The sequence below is a fragment of the Pteropus vampyrus genome, unplaced genomic scaffold (assembly GCF_000151845.1).
Source record: "Pteropus vampyrus isolate Shadow unplaced genomic scaffold, Pvam_2.0 Scaffold9, whole genome shotgun sequence".
NCBI lineage: Eukaryota > Metazoa > Chordata > Mammalia > Chiroptera > Pteropodidae > Pteropus > Pteropus vampyrus.
In genome coordinates, this window is record NW_011888790.1 from 5,654,911 (window position 1) to 5,673,908 (window position 18,998).

The 18,998-nt window shown below is 31.7% G+C and overlaps 1 protein-coding gene across 8 annotated transcripts in view; it reads left to right on the forward strand.

The window, feature by feature from the left end:
* Window positions 1-8,427, forward strand: part of CNOT2 (CCR4-NOT transcription complex subunit 2) — a 102,854-nt gene extending 94,427 nt beyond the window's left edge. For 6 of the 8 annotated variants that reach the window (XM_023520811.1, XM_011374216.2, XM_023520810.1 and 3 more), the window contains 2 exons: window positions 1,315-1,459; window positions 7,281-8,423. In XM_023520811.1, coding sequence (XP_023376579.1) covers window positions 1,315-1,459; window positions 7,281-7,367 — 232 coding nt within the window. In that variant the 3' untranslated portion in view covers window positions 7,368-8,423. Of the gene's footprint in view, window positions 1-1,314; window positions 1,460-7,280 lie in introns of all 8 variants that reach the window. The other 2 variants (XM_011374208.2, XM_011374200.2) reach the window with 1 other exon arrangement.
* The last annotated feature ends 10,571 nt before the right edge of the window (window positions 8,428-18,998 follow it).

Here is an 18,998-nt window from a genome sequence, read left to right on the forward strand (position 1 = left end):
ATGTTAATGACAGTGAATTTCATTTAATAAACATCTATTAAATCACTGTACATATTTCTTATGTGTTTTGAAGTGTTGATAAAGTCCACATTCATCATCAGGAGCCTACTGGCCAACTTAAAGAAATTAGCATTAAGAAGTTGGTCCATTGGATATGTTTTTCTTCTGAGCAGTTCTGTTTTTACCTGATGCCCTAAGAAAAAAAATTGTGTCATTTCTTGTATGTCCTATCGGTAACAGTTTGTTACCAGTAGTATGTTTACTAGTGAGTGAGTTGTTAGTAAAAATTTATGATGTTATGATTGGGAGACCTTTTTACAGATTTAAGTATTTTATAATATTCTTAATAACATTTTTACAAATGGTCTTGCATCAGATACTTAAATGTAAAATTCACTGTGTTGATAATAAATTGTTTTTTATTTCTCAATTGAGAATTTGTTTTTTTCCCATGTTTTTCTCTCATTTTTTGTAAGATAGCGATTGTTTAATTTATTCATAAGTAAATAAATTTATTTATTTATTTATCCATCCATCACTGGCAATTCTGTCTCATATCTTATTTCTGTCTACAAATTTCCTCATGGTATTGGTAGGGAAGTATTTGTTTACATGGAGGTTTGTTCTACCAAAGATGGTTTTTGTAATACATTTACCTCCTTTGAATGTTACTTCCCCAGTTTACAAGTGATGGTTAAACCTCATTGATTCTTGCATGAATTCTGATGGACATTCTTTTGGCTTATGAGAATTTAGGATCAATGATATTTGAATAAAAATTAAAAGTAATATATTCATTAAGACTTTTTAAAATGGATATTCTGTTTTCGGCATAGTCACGGAATTATATGAATTTTAATAGTTAATTCAAATAGTGTATTTATATTTAGTTCCTTATACAGAATAATGTAAATAGCTGGTGGGCTGTTTGTTTTAATAGATACCTCAATTTCTATTGAATATTAAGAACAAGAAAGGAGTGCAGTTTCTGTTTCTGGAACACAAAAGTATCTTTATTTGGTCTGCCTAAATTTTTATCACATTGCTCATAGAGCTTTTAAGATCTCGTTTTGTTTGCATAAAAAATTTGCTCAGTTAAATAAAGATGTATGTATTAAAGAGTGTGGGTTCGGGGCAAATTAAGAAATTATTTTCCTATATTTATTTCACTATGGTTGTGTTTAATAACAATAAAAGTTAGGATAAAGAAGCACTCATTTAATGTATTTTATGCATAATTATTTTCTTAGAAAAGTTTTATAAAATGTGAGCCACAGGAAAAAATTAATTGTCTTTTTCTCTTAAAAATTGAAGTTTTAACCGTGATTGGAGATACCACAAAGAAGAACGAGTATGGATTACCAGGGCACCAGGCATGGAGCCAACAATGAAAACCAATACATATGAGAGGGGAACATATTACTTCTTTGACTGTCTTAACTGGAGGAAAGTAGCTAAGGTATATATTTTTTTCATGTGCAAATGCAAATTCGTAAATGTGTAACTCTAGATTTTGAAAAGAAGTGACCTCTTTTATCTGTTTATATGTACCATTATATTCATTCCAATAATATGCCAGATGTTTGTTAAGTCTCTTGTCTCTACTTTCTTGGCTTGATTTAACTCTAGTCGAGTATGCAGAAACAGTTTATTTCACCCATAGTTAGAAAACTGATTGAACTTGGTAAGAAATTTTGTAATTTTTCAAAAACCTAGTAAACTTTTGAATTGTTTGTGCTACTCAGTTATAAAATAAAGATACCCCCTTGCAATATCAGTCATGTATTCTTATATTATTATTAGTTCTGATTAAGCAAGTATGAGATTTTCTTAAACCCAGTATTTAAACAGATATAGTCTTTTTAAAACACTTGCACTCATTAAAAAAAGATGCTTGAGTTTTTTAAACAGAAGAAAAATATTTCTTGACAATTCATTGAGTGATTTTTTTAGTTGTTGGTTTGGGCTTTTTTTTTCCTTTGAGTCAGCTTTACTAAACTGATAAAAAGGTAAAATGTTCTAAGAAGACAGTGTAAAATGCTTACCATGTGTTTATCACACAAAAAAATTTTACGTCACAAGATTTTATATAAAACTTGAAAAAAGAAATATGAAAAGATGAGCCCAACAAAGAACACCAAAACGAGACACATAAAAGAGGTTGAATTTTTATTATTATTATTTTTGGGTGTTTCTCATTGGTAAATGTCATTATTTGTCAGACCAAGTCCGTATACCACTGTACACTGTTTGAGTTATTTTAACAATTCTCACTATTATGCATATCTTGATTTCAAAAGTTAGATATATGACCTAATATTTTAGTTAAATAGAAATAATTACATTATTTATAAATAGTGAATGAGACATTGTGCATGTTACCTGTTCTTTAAGAAGTATAGTGTAATAGCTATAGTCTTTGTGTCATGGATTTGAATGTAACTCCTGTTTCTGCTATTTGTCACCTTGTGCAAGTTTCCTTTATTTTTTTAAATTGAAATACTTGTCTCTAAATTATCATGAAGATTAAATGAGAATACAAACAAACATTTACACTGAGTGCAGTGCTTGGCCTGTATTGAGTATTTGATACATGGGAGTAGTTGTGGTAGTTTATTGCTATTGTTTCTATCATCGTTATTACAGCTTATTACTATTTTTCTAAAGATGAAAAAATAATAATTGATTGTTGTTAGGTTAGGTCAGTGGTTCTCAAATTTTGGCTTGCATCAGAATTAGCTGGAGACATTGTTAAAACACAGATTACTTGGCCATACCTCCATTGTTTCTGATTTAGTAAGTCTGTGGATGGGACCTGAGAATTTGCATTTCTAACAAGTTCCCAGGTGATGCCAGTAATGATGCTAGTCATTTTCTGGAGCCATATTTTTGGTTCTGTAGGAGAGAAAGTATCTTTGGAGGGACAAAAAATTCTACTAGGAAATAACTGAAGTTTTCTCCATTTATTTGAAGCTTTTTGCTCAATATCATTGTAAATCACTCCAGACTTAATGTATGCAAAAGGGATGGATGTTTGAAGTAGATAAATGCATAATTTTCGTTAAATTTTAGTTCATTAAGTGTGAAGAAATCGACTTATGTGAAAAAAATTAGTTTTCTAGAGAACTAAGTTCTCTCCATAAATTTAAATATTCAGAAACCACTTAAACATTAATACCGCACCTATATTTTCTCACAAAAGCAATTCCTCAGTCAGGTAAATGTCGTTTTAAAGAAAGTGTGTGTGTGTGTGTGTGTGTGTGTGTGTGTCTATTTGTCTTTCTCCCTCTTTCTGTATAAAATAATAATTTTATCCAGTTTTATCCCATAGCTCCAGTATAGTTGAGCTTTTGTATTGACCTTTACCTTTAAAATGTTTAGCAGCAAAGTAGGAAAATAAAATTGGGAAATATCATTAAACTTCCCTAAGAAATCTCTCTTGAGATAGTTTGCTGGCCACTTGAGATAGTTTGCTGACACTGTTTAACAGAATTATTTTCATAGTGATGAAAGCAAGCAGAATTATTAGTTTCTATCAAATATCAAATTATTTTGCTTATATTAAAATACAAATTCATAAACAATAAATTTTTTACAATGATTTCTGAGTATATTTTTTAAGGTTGTTTTCAGTGTTTTCTCAGAAACTAGATTAATAATTAAGAAATTTAGTTCATTCATAGTCTGTTAACAGACTTCATCATACTACAGAAAATCCATTAAAATGCCTTGTCTCCAGTTAACTTCAAAGTTAACTTTAAAGTCCCCACCTGTAAAGTAGGTGTGGCTTATTTACTATGCACAGGTAAAGAACATGCGTTAAGTAGCTACAACTCATTGTAAGAGGCCTACAGTATGCGTTAGTATTACAAGTAATAGCTTAATGTTATCATGGTAATCGTGGAAAGTATTGACCTGATTAGACCATAATCATAATCAGGTCTCCCCATTCAGAATATCTCATATGAGGTTCTTTGTCTTTTGCAAATCACTTAATATTTTCAGAGAAATGAAGAATTGTAATATTAAGGGATTCGGTGATTTAAATTAGAAGTATTTCTTATCCCCTTAAAATTCTGACTCTTGAGTTCTAAGATGCAGCCCCTTATTTGTTTAAAGAATTTTACATAAGTCCATAATGTATGTACATAAACATTTTGACACTATATTTGCTTATTTTCCCCTTTTAGATAATCTTGACTCGTCAACAGGCTGTGTAGTCTGTCCTGTGTAATTTAGCTGGAACTACTCAATATCCCACTAGTTAAAAATTTGTGGTCATTCAGATAGTGTGTATAATCTTAATGAGTAAAATTTTTGAAACAGTTACATCTACAGAGAATTTTTAGGCAATGGAGGCTGCCTTGTTATCAATAGCTTCTCAAACTTAAAGACTTAAAAAATTTAAGAATTCTTTCAACCTGACTTCACCTTGTGGGTCCAACATTGAATAGGATTTTTAATGCTTAGGATTTTTTATCATATTATAATCTGATACGAATGTGATTTTTTTTCTTTTCCCATTAACTTTACTGGTACACTTCAATACATCTTTATACTCTAATCAGTAATATGTACTTTTCTTCAAAGTAAAAATTATTTCTAATAACTATAGTTAAGATAGTTTGCTACTTCCTGAAATTTAGTGAAGATTTATCATAGTTAAGAGAAAACTGATAGTTTTGAGAATTTGAGAAAACATTTCTGCAGTGTTTCTCTGTGAAATTAGATCAGTGATGACATTAATGCTTTTGTAGTAATTTATTTGACCATTTGAGTCCAATGCAAATATTTCAATTTTGCTTCACAGTAACTTTTTGAGAGTATATAACCTAATTTTAATAATAGAAAAACTAAGACATTAAAGTTAATATTTTTTAAAAGTATCTAGAACTCTTTCTGGCCTTTTAAATCATTAAACTATAAAAATCTTTTTTCCATTAAAGCAAATATATACATAGACCTTCTAAATACCTAATCTTTGAATATTTCAAAAGTTAGGTGTTCTCTTCCTTAAAGAAATTAAGAAAACTTGTGTTTAGTAATTCATCAGCCATTAATTATACACCTGCTACAGAGCTAGCACTATTCTAGGCAGTAGGTAGTGATATACAAAACAGACACCCTTCTTGCCTGTAGATTATACAAAGGTATGTATGAGTGTTGTGTGCGTATATATAACATAAATGTGTAAAAGAGATGTTATCAACAATCAAAGTGAGGTAACAGATACCAGTGTGTTGTAAGCTTTATATTTTTTAATAATACAAGTACATAGAAAACGGAGGGAGGAGAGGAGATGTAAAAATGGAAGGCAATTTCTGAAACTCAGATATATAAGGTCTTTGGGATTTTCTTAATTATTACATTAAAATATTTATGCTCTCTAAATTTAAACTGATTTTTTTTAACGTGTAGGGGGAAAATGTATGAATTGATGAAGTTACCCTAGTTTAAATTCTAATAATAGAATGTAAGTTCACCAGTGTACAATAACAAGGTCAAGATAATTGAACAAAATTTTAATTTTTATAACTTAGAAGATAGTGGGATATATGATTTGTCACAGTTACAAGTAGACTTTTTACTCTATAACTACACATAGTTTAGAACTAAAATGCTAATTTTAATTTCTAAAGAATGATAATACAAGAAGACATTTTCTTTACTAACTTGGATATTCATCTTCAAGCCAGGCAATACAATTCCTTTAAAGTCTAGACAGAAAGAAAGAGAGTGATGCTTATTACACAGTGCATCAGGGAGGGCTATGGTGATTGCAGTGATGATTCTGGTCTGGTGTTTGCTAGTTTTTACTGACAAGCAAAATAACCACTGTACCTTACTCTGTCAGTCCTGTAAAGTAAACCTTTTTACATTTAAAGTCATCACAGTGTGCCTTCTTTATAAACATTTGTCAGTAGACTGAATTTTTTCAACATTATTTCTGGATAAGGGTTATAATGAAGTGAATCCTTTGGATGTTGGGCTAGAAATATTAAAAATAATGTGTTGTACTAGAAAAGTCATGGGCTTTTGTGTCACATCTAATCCTGGATCTATCTGATACTTATACGACTTGGGCAAGTTACTTGTGAGCCCATATTCTTCAGGTACAAAATGAAGATAATATCTAATTATAGAGTTACTATAAAGATTAGAATAAAATCAGCTATATCTCTAGTTCTGACACATATTAGGCTTTCAGTAAGTCATACCTGCTATTTCTATAACTATTAATATAATATCCTTAAATTTCAGGTACTTGGTTTTATATCTCAAAATTTAATCATTATGACCTAGGTTTTTATTTTAATTAGTGAAATTTTCCCTTAATTTAATATTGGAAACATTCATTATAGAATCAATTTGAAACAAGACAGATAAGGTAAAATATGGTGCTAATATTATTTGTTGGCTTTCTTTAATATATAATACATATTAAGGTTTATAATTTTTAAACAAGATTGAGATAGTTTGTGCTAATTGAATGCAGATTGTAGAATTAGTGATTTTAGAACCTCTTGCTCTTTGGATTTACAAAGTATGTTTTTGTTTTAATATGCAGTTATATTGTGCATCTCTCTTTGATCTTAGTTGAGTGAAGAATTGGTTTCACTATTCTTAAATTTTAACACTCATGAAGTTAATGTAGTACTTTGAAAGTTTAGTTGAAATGAGCTATGTAGTTCATCTTCAAATGTGCCTACATCAACCACTGCCTGGTTTTGGGTGGCAGTTACATCTTTTCAGGGTTTGGGGTTTGTTACGTGAGAAGTGTGGAGCTGTGTAAGTTTTAAGTTCATCGTTTTCCTCAGATTTTAATGAGATTAGAATAACTTTTTTTAAAATAAGACAAAGTGGAAAATTCTTTATTTCTATACCTTTTCTATGAAGATAAACTTTTAGGTTGTATACTTCAGTGAAGAGGCTTCACTTTAAATATTTTATGATTTTCTGTGTTTTTTATTGGCAGTATAGCAGTTGCCACTTAAAACTTATTTTTGAGCAAAAAAAAAAAATAGAATGTATTTTATAAAATAGGTGTTTATGAGAGGTCTCTGACTGACATAGAAAGTGTATTTTACCTATCAGGTAGAAACTACAGCACATTATTTTTATTCAAGCTGTACTTTACTTAAGGGAAAAAAGAGTGGTATATCTGAGTCTGTTCATTCTCAAAAATATAAATGTTTTGTTCACATAGTAAAATATATTTTGACAGAATTCTGAGAACAAAGGAGAGGAAATTATCTAAATTCTTAAATTTGGTTTTATAGGAGTTCCATCTGGAATATGACAAATTAGAAGAACGGCCTCACCTGCCATCCACCTTCAACTACAACCCTGCTCAGCAAGCCTTCTAAAAAAAGACTTCCCTTTTCTTGGGGTATGGCTGTCTCAGCACAATACTCAACATAACTGCAGAACTGATGTGGCTCAGGCACCCTGGTTTTAATTCCTTGAGGATATGGCAATTGGCTTACGCAAAGGGTCACCATTTGAGGTCCTGCCTTACTAATTATGTGCTGCCCAACAACTAAATTTGTAATTTGTTTTTCTCTAGTTCGAGCAGGGTCTGAATTTTTTCATTTATTTTCTTTTTTGCCAGCAGACAGACTTGGGTCTATAAAGACAAGCAAGTACACTGACAGAAGTTTACCATTGAGTTTCTAAAATGTAAAAAAGAAAACCCACAAAGACTCAACAAAATTAGACCACAAAATTTGCATTGTTCATTGTAGCACTATTGGTAATAAAATAACAAATGTTTGTGCATTTTTATGTGAAGATCCTTCTCGTATTTCATTTGGAAAGATGAGCAAGGTCTGCTTCCTTCATTTTACTTCCCCTTCTGTTTTTGAAAGGCAGTTTCGCCAAGCTTAACGCAAGAATATCTGACTGTTCAGAAGAAAGATATTGCCACAATCTCTGGATGTTTCCAGGGTTGTGTTATTACTGAGCTTCATCTTTCCAGAATGAGCAAAACACTGTCCAGTCTTTGTTACAATTTTGTAATAAATGTGTACATTTTTTTTTAAATTTTTGGACATCACATGAATAAAGGTATGTATGTACGAATGTGTATATATTATATATATGACATCTATTTTGGAAAATGTTTGCCCTGCTGTACCTCATTTTTAGGAGGTGTGCATGGATGCAATATATGAAAATGGGACATTCTGGAACTGCTGGTCAGGGGACTTTGTCGCCCTGTGCACTAAAGGGCCAGATTTTCAGCAGCCAAGGACATCCATACCCAAGTGAATGTGATGGGACTTAAAGAAGTGAACTAAGACAATTCACTCTGGCTGTTTGAACAGCAGCGTTTCATAGGAAGAGAAAAAAAAAAAGATCAATCTTGTATTTTCTGACCACATAAAGGCTTCTTCTCTTTGTAATAAAGTAGAAAAGCTCTCCTCACTGCAGTGTTGACTTTGATTTGAAATTGTGAATTTATTTCTTCAACATGAAAAATAGAGGGAAGAAACCTAAAGTTTTACAAATAACAAACTGAATGGTATGACTAAACAATTTTAAATGTCTTTTTTTCAGCTTTTGACAAGTAATTTAATGGAACCATTCACCATTTTACTTGTAAGTTAAAAAATGTAGACATTCTTAACCAAGTTCAAAACAGAACTTTTTAAAAAATAGATTATGGAATCATTAGAAATAAAACTTCCCAAACACTCTTGGTACCCAATCAAAATGCTTTCCTGTAACATTTATGAGAAATTTCTTGATAGACCTTTAAGATTTATCTTTAAGAAGTAATATTGAAAAAAAGAAGAAGAAGTAATACTCATTAAGGTAAGCCAAAAGCAGTGGTGGGATAGACTTTACCTTCAGTTTGCTGGTCTGGATATTTCAGATTTACAAGTTGATACATTCTATTCCATCTAAAGATAAATATACTGTATTTTAAAATACTGTAATATTCTGAAGCTATGAAAGCAGAACTAAAGATAGTAAAAAAAAAGGCGGTGAGCTTTTATCTTTAAATTTTCATTTTTAATGTATTTTTCTATGAAGAATGAAAGCTTGTTGACATTTACCAAATTATGTTTGAAAATGAAACATTTATGACATTTTTGTGTTTGTGTATCAGGCATATAAAATAAGAGTTACCTTTTTCTATGTATTTTGAGATAAAAGAAACTGACATAAAAATATCAGGAGTTTTTAATCTTTCAAATTTAAACCAAAGCATCTCTCCTCTGAAAGAAAGATGGCATTTATGTAATTATAGTTTTACTGTTGTGCAAAAAAACTTCACCATATTTGACATAAACTAATGTTAAATCCTATAATTTTTTTAAAGATTACGTTTTTTCACAATTTACCATGTAAAATGTAATTTTTTGTTTATAACCATGAGAAACAGAAAAAAAAATGGAAAGGGATCTTTATTCTTTTGACTGCAAACAACATTAAGTGTCGCCATGATCATGATTGGCACTATGTGAATGACTCAGAAAAGCAAGAGAGCTCATATTAAGTAGTTTGTTATCTTGGCTTGAGTTGTTTATTTTAATTGCCATATACAAAGTTTTAAGTGCACACTTTTCCAGATTTCTGAGTTCAGTCATCAAAATGAGAAAACTCTTAACATGTAAACCAACTTTTTATACTTGTCAATATCAGAAATTACTGTGCTCTTGACTTCAAATTCAAGTTTTAAAATTCTGTGTGAAATCTTTAATATGATATTTTAAACTCTTTATATAACACACTTATATTTCTTGTATATGTATAACATGCTTATACATGTACAAAAGTAGACCTAAACTAATATTTCACATTTTCTTTCTTAGTTTAAAGTTTCCCAGTTTTTCCCTATATAACTGACATAAATGTGTACATTATGTTAAATATTTTTTGTGATTATTTTATCATTGGCTTTCTCGAACCAAAAGCTATTTAGTTGCAAAGGAAAGTCCTTTCAGCTATTTAGTCTCATATATTCTATGCTTTTTGTTGTAATACTGTATATGAAAAACTATTTTCAGGGATTTTTCAGTGCACAAAAAGTTTGATATAACGAATTTAAAAACTGAAAGTTTGAGTTCTTACATATATATAAAGGCAACCACTTATCTAGTCTTTTCCTTTTTGCCACTGAACTTGGAACACAAGAGATGCTTGATAAATACATGTCGATTAAATGGTATAAATTGATATTTCAATTTGAAAATAAAATGTACAAGTTAAAGCATTGAGCTTTGAAACAATTTACTATTTTTTGCTGTAATTTCATTTTCAAAAGAATCTTTTTAAGTATTTTCGATTAACTTTTCAAAACTTCAAATTTTTCCTACTCTACACCTTCCTCTGAATCCTCCTCCATTCAAAAATCATAGATCTTCCATTCTGTTACACCCATCGCTCATTAAATGTGTCATCTGAGCATGGCCCTGCAAAGGAGGACTCATTTAACTTAGGCTTAATAGCATCAGTTTTGCAAGAAAGTTGCTGAAAACCTAAATATGCATGTGTGTAAAAGGGGATGTTCATATTTAATGTTCTCTTAACCATGGTTTGTTTGTGTAGTTAATAAGACGCAGAAATACTAACTGGTTCCATTAAGACAATCTCTGGAGAATGTGATAAGCCAGACATACCTCAATATCTTTTTCAAAGCTAGATGTTAATGGCATGTCACTAGGCTCACTCTCTCCTTGCTACTAGCATTACCAGTGAATTAGATCATACCATAAATAAATGACAAATCTAGGAGATGAAGCAAATAAATACAATTAAAATCAAAATTGAAATCTACATCTAACCCAGTAACTTTGTGTTGAGTCATATCAAAAAGGATACATTGAATCAGAATAATTAGTTTTACACTTCAGTTGCTAAAAGAAAAAGGATGGTGGAATATAACATGGCTTAAAAGTGATTCATATGTAGATCAATGTAAATTGCGATTCTGTTGCCAAAGATACTGATATAATATTTGGCTTCATTAGAAAACGTATACTGCACAGAACAAGGTAAAAAGTCTGCTGTATTTTAAGAGCTGCCCATGACCAGGGAAAGCAGGGGAAGAGTATGTGGCATGCCTTCTAGCTGCCAAGCAGTATACTGTTTGACATGCTTACTGTATCCTGTCTTCAGCATAGTGTCATGAGGTAGGTTTTAGTGTCCCCATTTTATAGTAAATTTAAAATACCATATGAAAAAAAACCACCCAAGAAGTAGAAATGTTTAGCATTAGAAAATAAACTTTGGAAATATGGTATCTGTCTTGAATTTGAAGTATCAAATTCAAGAGCTGTCAATGAAAGATGAATTCATTTGTGTGGCTGAAGAGCACAACTAGGACCAGTAAGAAAGAGTTTGGTGCAATATTAAAACAACATCATTAAGATATTGAAATGAATTGCTTTATAAGGCATTAGGTTTATTCTCACAGAACATTACCAAGAAGAGACTGGATGAAAAAGTGTTCTGCATAATAAGCTAAAGAGTTGAACTGAATGATCTTGAATGTTTCTATTAAAGCAATAAAAGAAGTGAGGTTACTGTATTTTGGCAAACCTAATTGCTAACAATTGTAAGGTACATCATTATTTTGTGTACGACTAAGGAAGAAATAGCTTAATAAAACTATGAAAAGCCACATGTTAGAAAATGCATACAGATTTCAAAGATGCCATGCCTTCAAATATAGGAAGGACTTAAGATGTTGAAGAGGGCACATCTCAAACTAGCAGGTAGAGGAAGTCGAATGAGAGATTTTGGTTCTGTATGTTAAGATGCTGTCCCAAAGTGCTAACTGCTTTGTGAAGTGAGGATTTCAACAAGAAAAATGTTCAAGCAGAAATTGGATGACTATCAGAATTGCTATTGAGAGGACTGCCTGTCTAAAAAGTTGGATTAGATCGTTTCGAGGCCTCCTTTCAGTTCTTTAACCCTTTTCTCATTTGCCCCACGAAAACTTGGGGATTGCCGTCCTAACTTCACCCCCAAAGTTTGCCATGAAATATCTCATTATTTTCACATTGCTCTAGTATATCAATAGTCTTTGGAAACAAATGACATCATTCTACTTACAGCATTGTTTTTAGTTAAATTACTGAAAATGTCAAATCTTAGGAAATGTAGCATTCCTACATGAGCTGCATTATTTTTTTTCTAAACAGGAAAAGAATGTTGGTACCCTTTTCTTGATCTAGAGTTGAGGAAGATGATGTAATCAGGGCTAAAAGTATATAAAGTATTCACCTAGTCTAAAATGCACCACTCTGTGAATCATAGATAAGCTTTAATTTTACTGCTAAGTTTTAATTAATTTTACTGCTATATCTTTGGAAAGAAATTTAAATAGTTACAGAAGGCAACTTTATTCAACTTTTTTCTTAAACTTTAGGAATAGGAACATGAAACAGTAAAGCACAACAAATAGTCATAATGTGTATATTCACCAGATTTGTTATGTACGTTTTACATTCAAAAGAGTTTTTGATAAGTTTTGAGGTAAATGTTTAGCCTGAAATTATACATTGCATTAGTGTTCAGTCTCCAGTTTTCAGCTACAGTAGTGATCACAAAAATTAGATTAAGCAGTAATCCTATTTTTTATTTTAAAAGTGATCATTAAATTTGATGTATAAAAAGCTCAATTTGGATTGAAATAACTGCAGGAACTAACCAGCATCAAAGTTATCCTCTAGCTAGGTAATTTTCAAACTTAACGTGCATAAGAATCACTTGGGGAGCATGTTAGAAGTGTCGATTTTAGGCCTTATGTTCAGATAATCTGATTTTCCAAAGTCTAGAGAGAGGCCAGGAATATGCTTTAGTAAACACCAGAAGTCATTTCTCAAGTTAGTGAACTACCAATTACACTTAAACTACTTGGCCTACTGTACAAGTACTAACGAAAATAAAATCTTACGGTTCTGGTGAAATCCAACAGTGAATTTTGGAATAATACATTCCTGTGTATCAGCTATTTTTTCTCGTGTCCAGTGTTCTAGTGCAGAACCACATTATTACAATAGTATTTATTGGAGCAGAATACAAAGAATGTTAAATCCATTCCTAAGTATAAAACAGCAAAGTGCTATACAAGAATTGAAACTTTTAAAAGATATTTCAGCTTTGTTTAAAAACAAAAAATTTTTAACCTTATTTCCTGAGGATGTTTTTGCTAGATCTTGAGTTTGTGTGCATAAAAACTGCTAAGGGCAACGATGTGTATAATTCTATGTTCATCAACTGAAAGTTTTTTTTTTAATCCGGTCTTCCTATTGTATAAATACTATAATCTGACAAGATTTTAATGATATAATCATAAGAATTCAATGTTCACTTTAAAAACCTAATCATTTTCAGATGTTTGCCATATAGTTTTCCCTCATTTGTTCAAATGACTTCTTGAAAGTCGTAAAATTCACAGTGATAGTCTTCATTGTCATAACTTCCTATCTGTTGAAAACCCAAATTCTTGCAGTCTCATAGCTTATGATCTATCACCAGTTGACACATGCCAAAAAACTTTACCTAATAAACTACTTACTTTCTATATAGCAAAACTTCATTCTTCACAAAATTTATCTTAGTTTTCATTTCTAAGGCCTGATAGGCATCTACCACACCACAAATATTTTTGACATTTTTGTTAGAGAAAGTGAAATAAAACTGACCTTATTTATGCCAAAAGTGGTAGTTCCTTTAAACAATTGAACATACAAACTGAGGAAAACAGAATTTTTTACTGTGAATCAGAGCTGGTCTCCGATCTTCATAAGCATATCCTGACATGTAATGTTCCAATTCTTTGCATTTGTATTTAGCATAACATTTTTGACCACATAATTTAAAAAACAACTTTTAATTAGTGATGTTTTCTCCAGGCTAATCTATTCTCTAGTATATATGAAGATAATTTTAGTAATAACACTTGAGATATCTTTAAACATTTTGGAAGAAATGCACCAAATTTCAAGGGTGATATGAAATCAACAAGTGACTGAGTCTGAGTCTTCTTAGGATCAGCCTTATAATCATTTATAATGAAAAAAACTTAAACACTGCTTAGTCTTTAAAAATTACAGCTCAGTAAGAGAAGATTACGTGCAGAAGTGACATAGTTTCATCTTTTGCATAAAAATAAAGATTTGGGGCAGCCAGAATGTTTGGAAGCTACCATTAAATCTGTTACATACTGAACATTTATTTTAAGATGTAGTTTTAATTACCATATGTAACAGTTGCATGAAAAATGGGCTGTCTTAAAATTTGAGCTGCTAAATATTTCTCCTCTCAAGAATCAGATGTGTTAGGGTTTTTTTTACTTTAATTATCTTCAATTGGTTAATATTATACAAATATGAAATAAGTTATGTCCCTTTATTGGATATTATACCTATTTTTTAAATGCAAACCATATTAATCCTCTGCTCAAAAAGTTATTTCCATATTTCCCCCCTTTTTAATCTGAAATTTTATATAATTTTTATTTCAGCCTAAAGGATTTAACATTTGAATATTAGTTGACTTGCACATCATTTTAAAATCCAAATTGTAATGACGATGAGGCAAAATTTTTTCTACATTTGTAATGACATTGTTAATGAGCAACAAAATCCACTATCCTAGATGTGTTTCTAGGTTGGTTGGGTAACATGAAAAAGAAAGGTACAGACGTGTTTCAGAGAATGTTAAAATTCGGTATCTTCCAAGTTTGAGTTATCTATATTCTTTAGCAATTGGAGGTAAAGCTATGACCTTAGTTTTCTAAACCATTTCAAAAGTGAATACTGATAAAACTGAAGATCAGCCTAAGAAGAAAAGGCCTGGGAGGGACAAGATAGTTGTCTTGCCACATCTGAAGTGGAGTCATTTGTAAGGCTGATTATCTTTATCCTACATAACACCAGAGGGCAGAATGAGGAACTTTACATGGATGTTATGGCAAGGTGGGTTTCAATTTGCAAGAAAGTACTCCTTCGTAATTTCCTAAAAGGTCCCAAAATCAAATGGGTAGCATTTGGAATTAATGCTGGAAGTGTCTAAGCAAAGGAAAGAAAACTATTAGAACTGTTGGGCAAGTTCCTGCATTAGGATAGGTTTTTTTCCTGCCCTAGAACTATGACTTATTAACATCTGGTGGTTCTCTGTGTTCACTTTTACTTTAAGTCTAGTTTGAATTTCTAATAAGTCACTCTGAAACCTAAATACTACACTTAATTTCCCTCTCCCACATAAAACAGTACTACTTATATTTGCTATACATCTAAAAAAGAGCTGTTTTCAACACAAGTGATTTAGAGTAAAATGAGGACCAGATTAAATCTTTAGCTCCTTCATCTCTACCCACTGTTGGTCCCCCCCTTCAGTCAGGTTTCACAATTGGGATTTTTATCAAGCCTAAATATACTGGAATACAAGTAAGCACATTTTAAATCCATTTGTATTACCTACACTTCCTTTTTATTAAATACAGATGTATCTAAGAGATAGCATAGTATAGTAGAAAAAGAATGGGTATTGTAATCTGCCACTGTCAATATGTGTGCAGCCTTGGAATCACTTAATATCGGGGCATTTGTTTATATCAGGTGTTCAGCAGATAGATATAGGCCTATTTCTCCAAAGACAGACACTCTTTCGTTAGCCATTGTACCAGGAGGTGGTCTCCATATTTTGAAATTATTAAGAGACCTTTTAACTTGACTAGGTTATATAGTAATACTTCAGTTTGTGAAGAGCGCAAAGAGAACAAAACTTAAAAATCATAGAATATTAAAACTATCAGTACAACCCTTTTGTGTAAAGAGAAGGAAACAATCTAAGAACATCGATTATCTTACATGAAATTGTTTACTGTGAATATTGGTACCAAAACCTCTTAGCTTCTTGCTTTTTAGTTCTAAAGATGATTTCCCTTCTATGGGATACACATTGTGTGTGTGTGTGTGTGTGTGTGTGTGTGTGTGTGTGTGTGTCCCACAAAAGTTCACTTCCCTTAACATAAAAGACTAACAAAGTGATGAACATTTAGGAAATCTAGCCAGTACTTCCACTACGGTGTGAATTTACTAATAAGAAGTGATTATTTGTGCTTTTTGCTTTCCTTTCTTAGTTGCAAATATAAAGGCCATATGCAAACAAATTTTAACTTTTAAAAAATATTTTTAATAATCATTCTTTACTGTTTCAAACAAAATGCAGTCTCTGGGAGCTTCCTTTCCTGCTTAATTTTAAACTAGGTGATATTTAAGATCCCTTCCTGTTCTAATATTATAAATATCTAGAAAGTAGTGTTTGCAATAATAATTACATGTTCAATATATTTATTCCAAAACTTCTTAAGCTAATAACAAATATTTAACATTTACAATGAAGCATGGCAAGAAAGTTAATTTATTGATATCAGTAAGCTGGAAATGATTTAAATACAACTGTAAACATTTTTAAGTTGAGATCAAATAAAAAAGAAACAATTTTCTGTGATAATAAAAATATACAATTACAGAAGCTAAATGAAAAAGAAAAGATACAATTTTTCTAAAAGTTTTCTTTTACTCATTCTTTCACTTATGTTTATTGGTATCTATTCTAGTTGCAAACATTTAAAACCTTTTTAGAATGTGAACTGTAATAAAAAAGGTGATGGTACAATATTAATTTTCTCCCTTATGTATTTTAGCTATTCGAATGTACAGTAGTAGTTTGTTATTGAAAAACTTCACAATGTGCCAATTTTAAAACAGCGCATAAACATTTTCCAACATGTTCTAAATTCTCTCTTATTCCTAGGGTACCAAAGCCCACCTTATGATAATTCTTTTTAGAGTCTTTTAATAAAAGTGTATCTATATGTGACATTTATATTGCAACTTTAACATCAGTCACGGGACTTCTCAGTCACGGGACTTCTTGATGAATATTGATCGTAAGAACAAATTATAAGAGTGGTTTTAATGTTTTTGTTAGGTCTTTTAAAAAGAATTTTGTCAAGTATTGGCTGTGATTCTCCTGCAAACATTGCTGCAAAGAGTGGTGTACATCAAACAAGTCAGTCTGGTTCTGAATATTACATTTTACTCTTAATTGGTGGAAAACTATGTAAAAAAAAAGGACGTGTGTGTGTGTGTGTGTGTGTGCGCGCGCGCGCGCGTGCGTGCTGCCTCCACAGGAAACACAAGATGCTAAGTGACCTCAGAGCTTAGTACTCTGAGGTCCCTGGGGTTCCTACTACTAACCTAGAGTAAGCGGTGACCCATTTTCAGAAAATGAGGGTCTGACATCTATCTTTTGTGATGTGATAAGGCAGCCCATCTCAAATAAATGAAGCTAGTAACAACCATAGTGTTCCATTAAGGGTAAAATAAAAATTGACTTAATTTGGGAAGTCTTTTGATAGGTTTGACTTTTAGTAAAACATGATGATAGTGAAAGAGTTCAGAAGAGATGTTTACATTTCCTAATTTAAAACTAGGAAATAAGAGGAGAAAAGTAAATGTTTAAAGAACAGACGGCTAGATGGCAACAATTTCTTCAAATACTTTAAGAATCATCATAAGGAAAGAAAAGGACTAAATGAACTCTAAAAGAATGGATTTGAAAGCCCTTAAAATTTATATTAAGACAGAATTTTCTGATATTTCTTTAGACTTAGAAGTCCATTTTGCTTCAGTTTTGAGGCAGAGAGTTCATTCACAAGACTCTCCAAGCTCTGGAATCATCAAAAAAAGAATTATATTCATTAAATTATTTTAGACACCCTCATCCCTGTGTTTTATGAGCACTAACAGGAGTTAACTCTGTCTCAAGGTTAAATTGTTCAGTATACCAAGCTAGAATAATTGGGTCTCACTACTGCCTCACATCCTAGACTGGCTTAGGCTTCTTGAAAAGGCAAATGTTTATAACCTGCAGTAGGAGAGAGATTCAGACTGAAGAGCTGTGATCTCAGGTTAAGCTGTTTCAACTATTAAATTAGCTTTTCCTTTCAGGTAATGTAACCACTAACAAATTGTCTTTATGTCAAAAAAAGGGAAAGAAAGAATATAATTCCTAGGTAAAGAAAGAAGGAAATCTACTCTCTCAAAACTTGAAAAATATTAAAGTACAAAGTGTCTTCCTGATTTGAAAGTTTTCCAAACCCCACATCTTCTTTATTTATTCAGAAAAATACTTAAGGTCTTGTCTCTTGCTTGGAAATTCTTTTGTGTGTAACCTGCCCCATAAGGAAATGTTGTACTTCAAAGTCTAACATATCATCAGAACTGCAGTTGAAAGGTCTTCTATACCAATTAAGTAACGTGTGAAATCCAAGAAAAGTCAAGAATTCCATGATTCGGTGTTTCCACATTCATCAGGAAGATACTTGATTCAAGTCTTTTTGAATCAAGTATCTTCCTGATGAATGTGGAAAAGATATAAACATATCTTTTCTCTATTTGCAAGTTCAAATATTCATTTGGAACTTGAAAATAAAGAGAAAAGATATGTTTATATATTTTGCAAAGAAGTGAACATTCTGATTCTTAAAAATGTGGGTCGAAAAAAATTCTCGAGTTTGATATTATGACAGAAGTGTGGTTTGGAAAAAAAAAATCCTATTAAAAAAAAAAAGTCACGAAAATAATAGAGGCCGGAGGTATGCACAGGGAAGTGGAGGTGCGGGGGAGCAACCGAAGAATTGAGAGAGGAGAACGCAGCTCTAGAAACGGTACCTATCCCAAAGTGGGTCTGCACGCTGCTGTCGCCTTGCACCGCGCTCCTGGAAAGCTCATCTACAAATCTCGGGGCGCGCCAAGAGGGGAAAGACTCCTAAGAAGGAAAATAGAACAGGAAGTATTCTGTTCCGTGGAGTCTCGGAGCAAGGGAATGGTCCTAATGGGGAAAGTCATGTCTCCTTCCAGAGCTGCAAGACTTTCCATCTGTTTCTTTAGGTCTCTACTCAGTCCCAGCCTTGAAGCAAATTGAGTTGGGGTCGACCCCACCGCGGAAGACCTAAGTTGCCAAGAGAC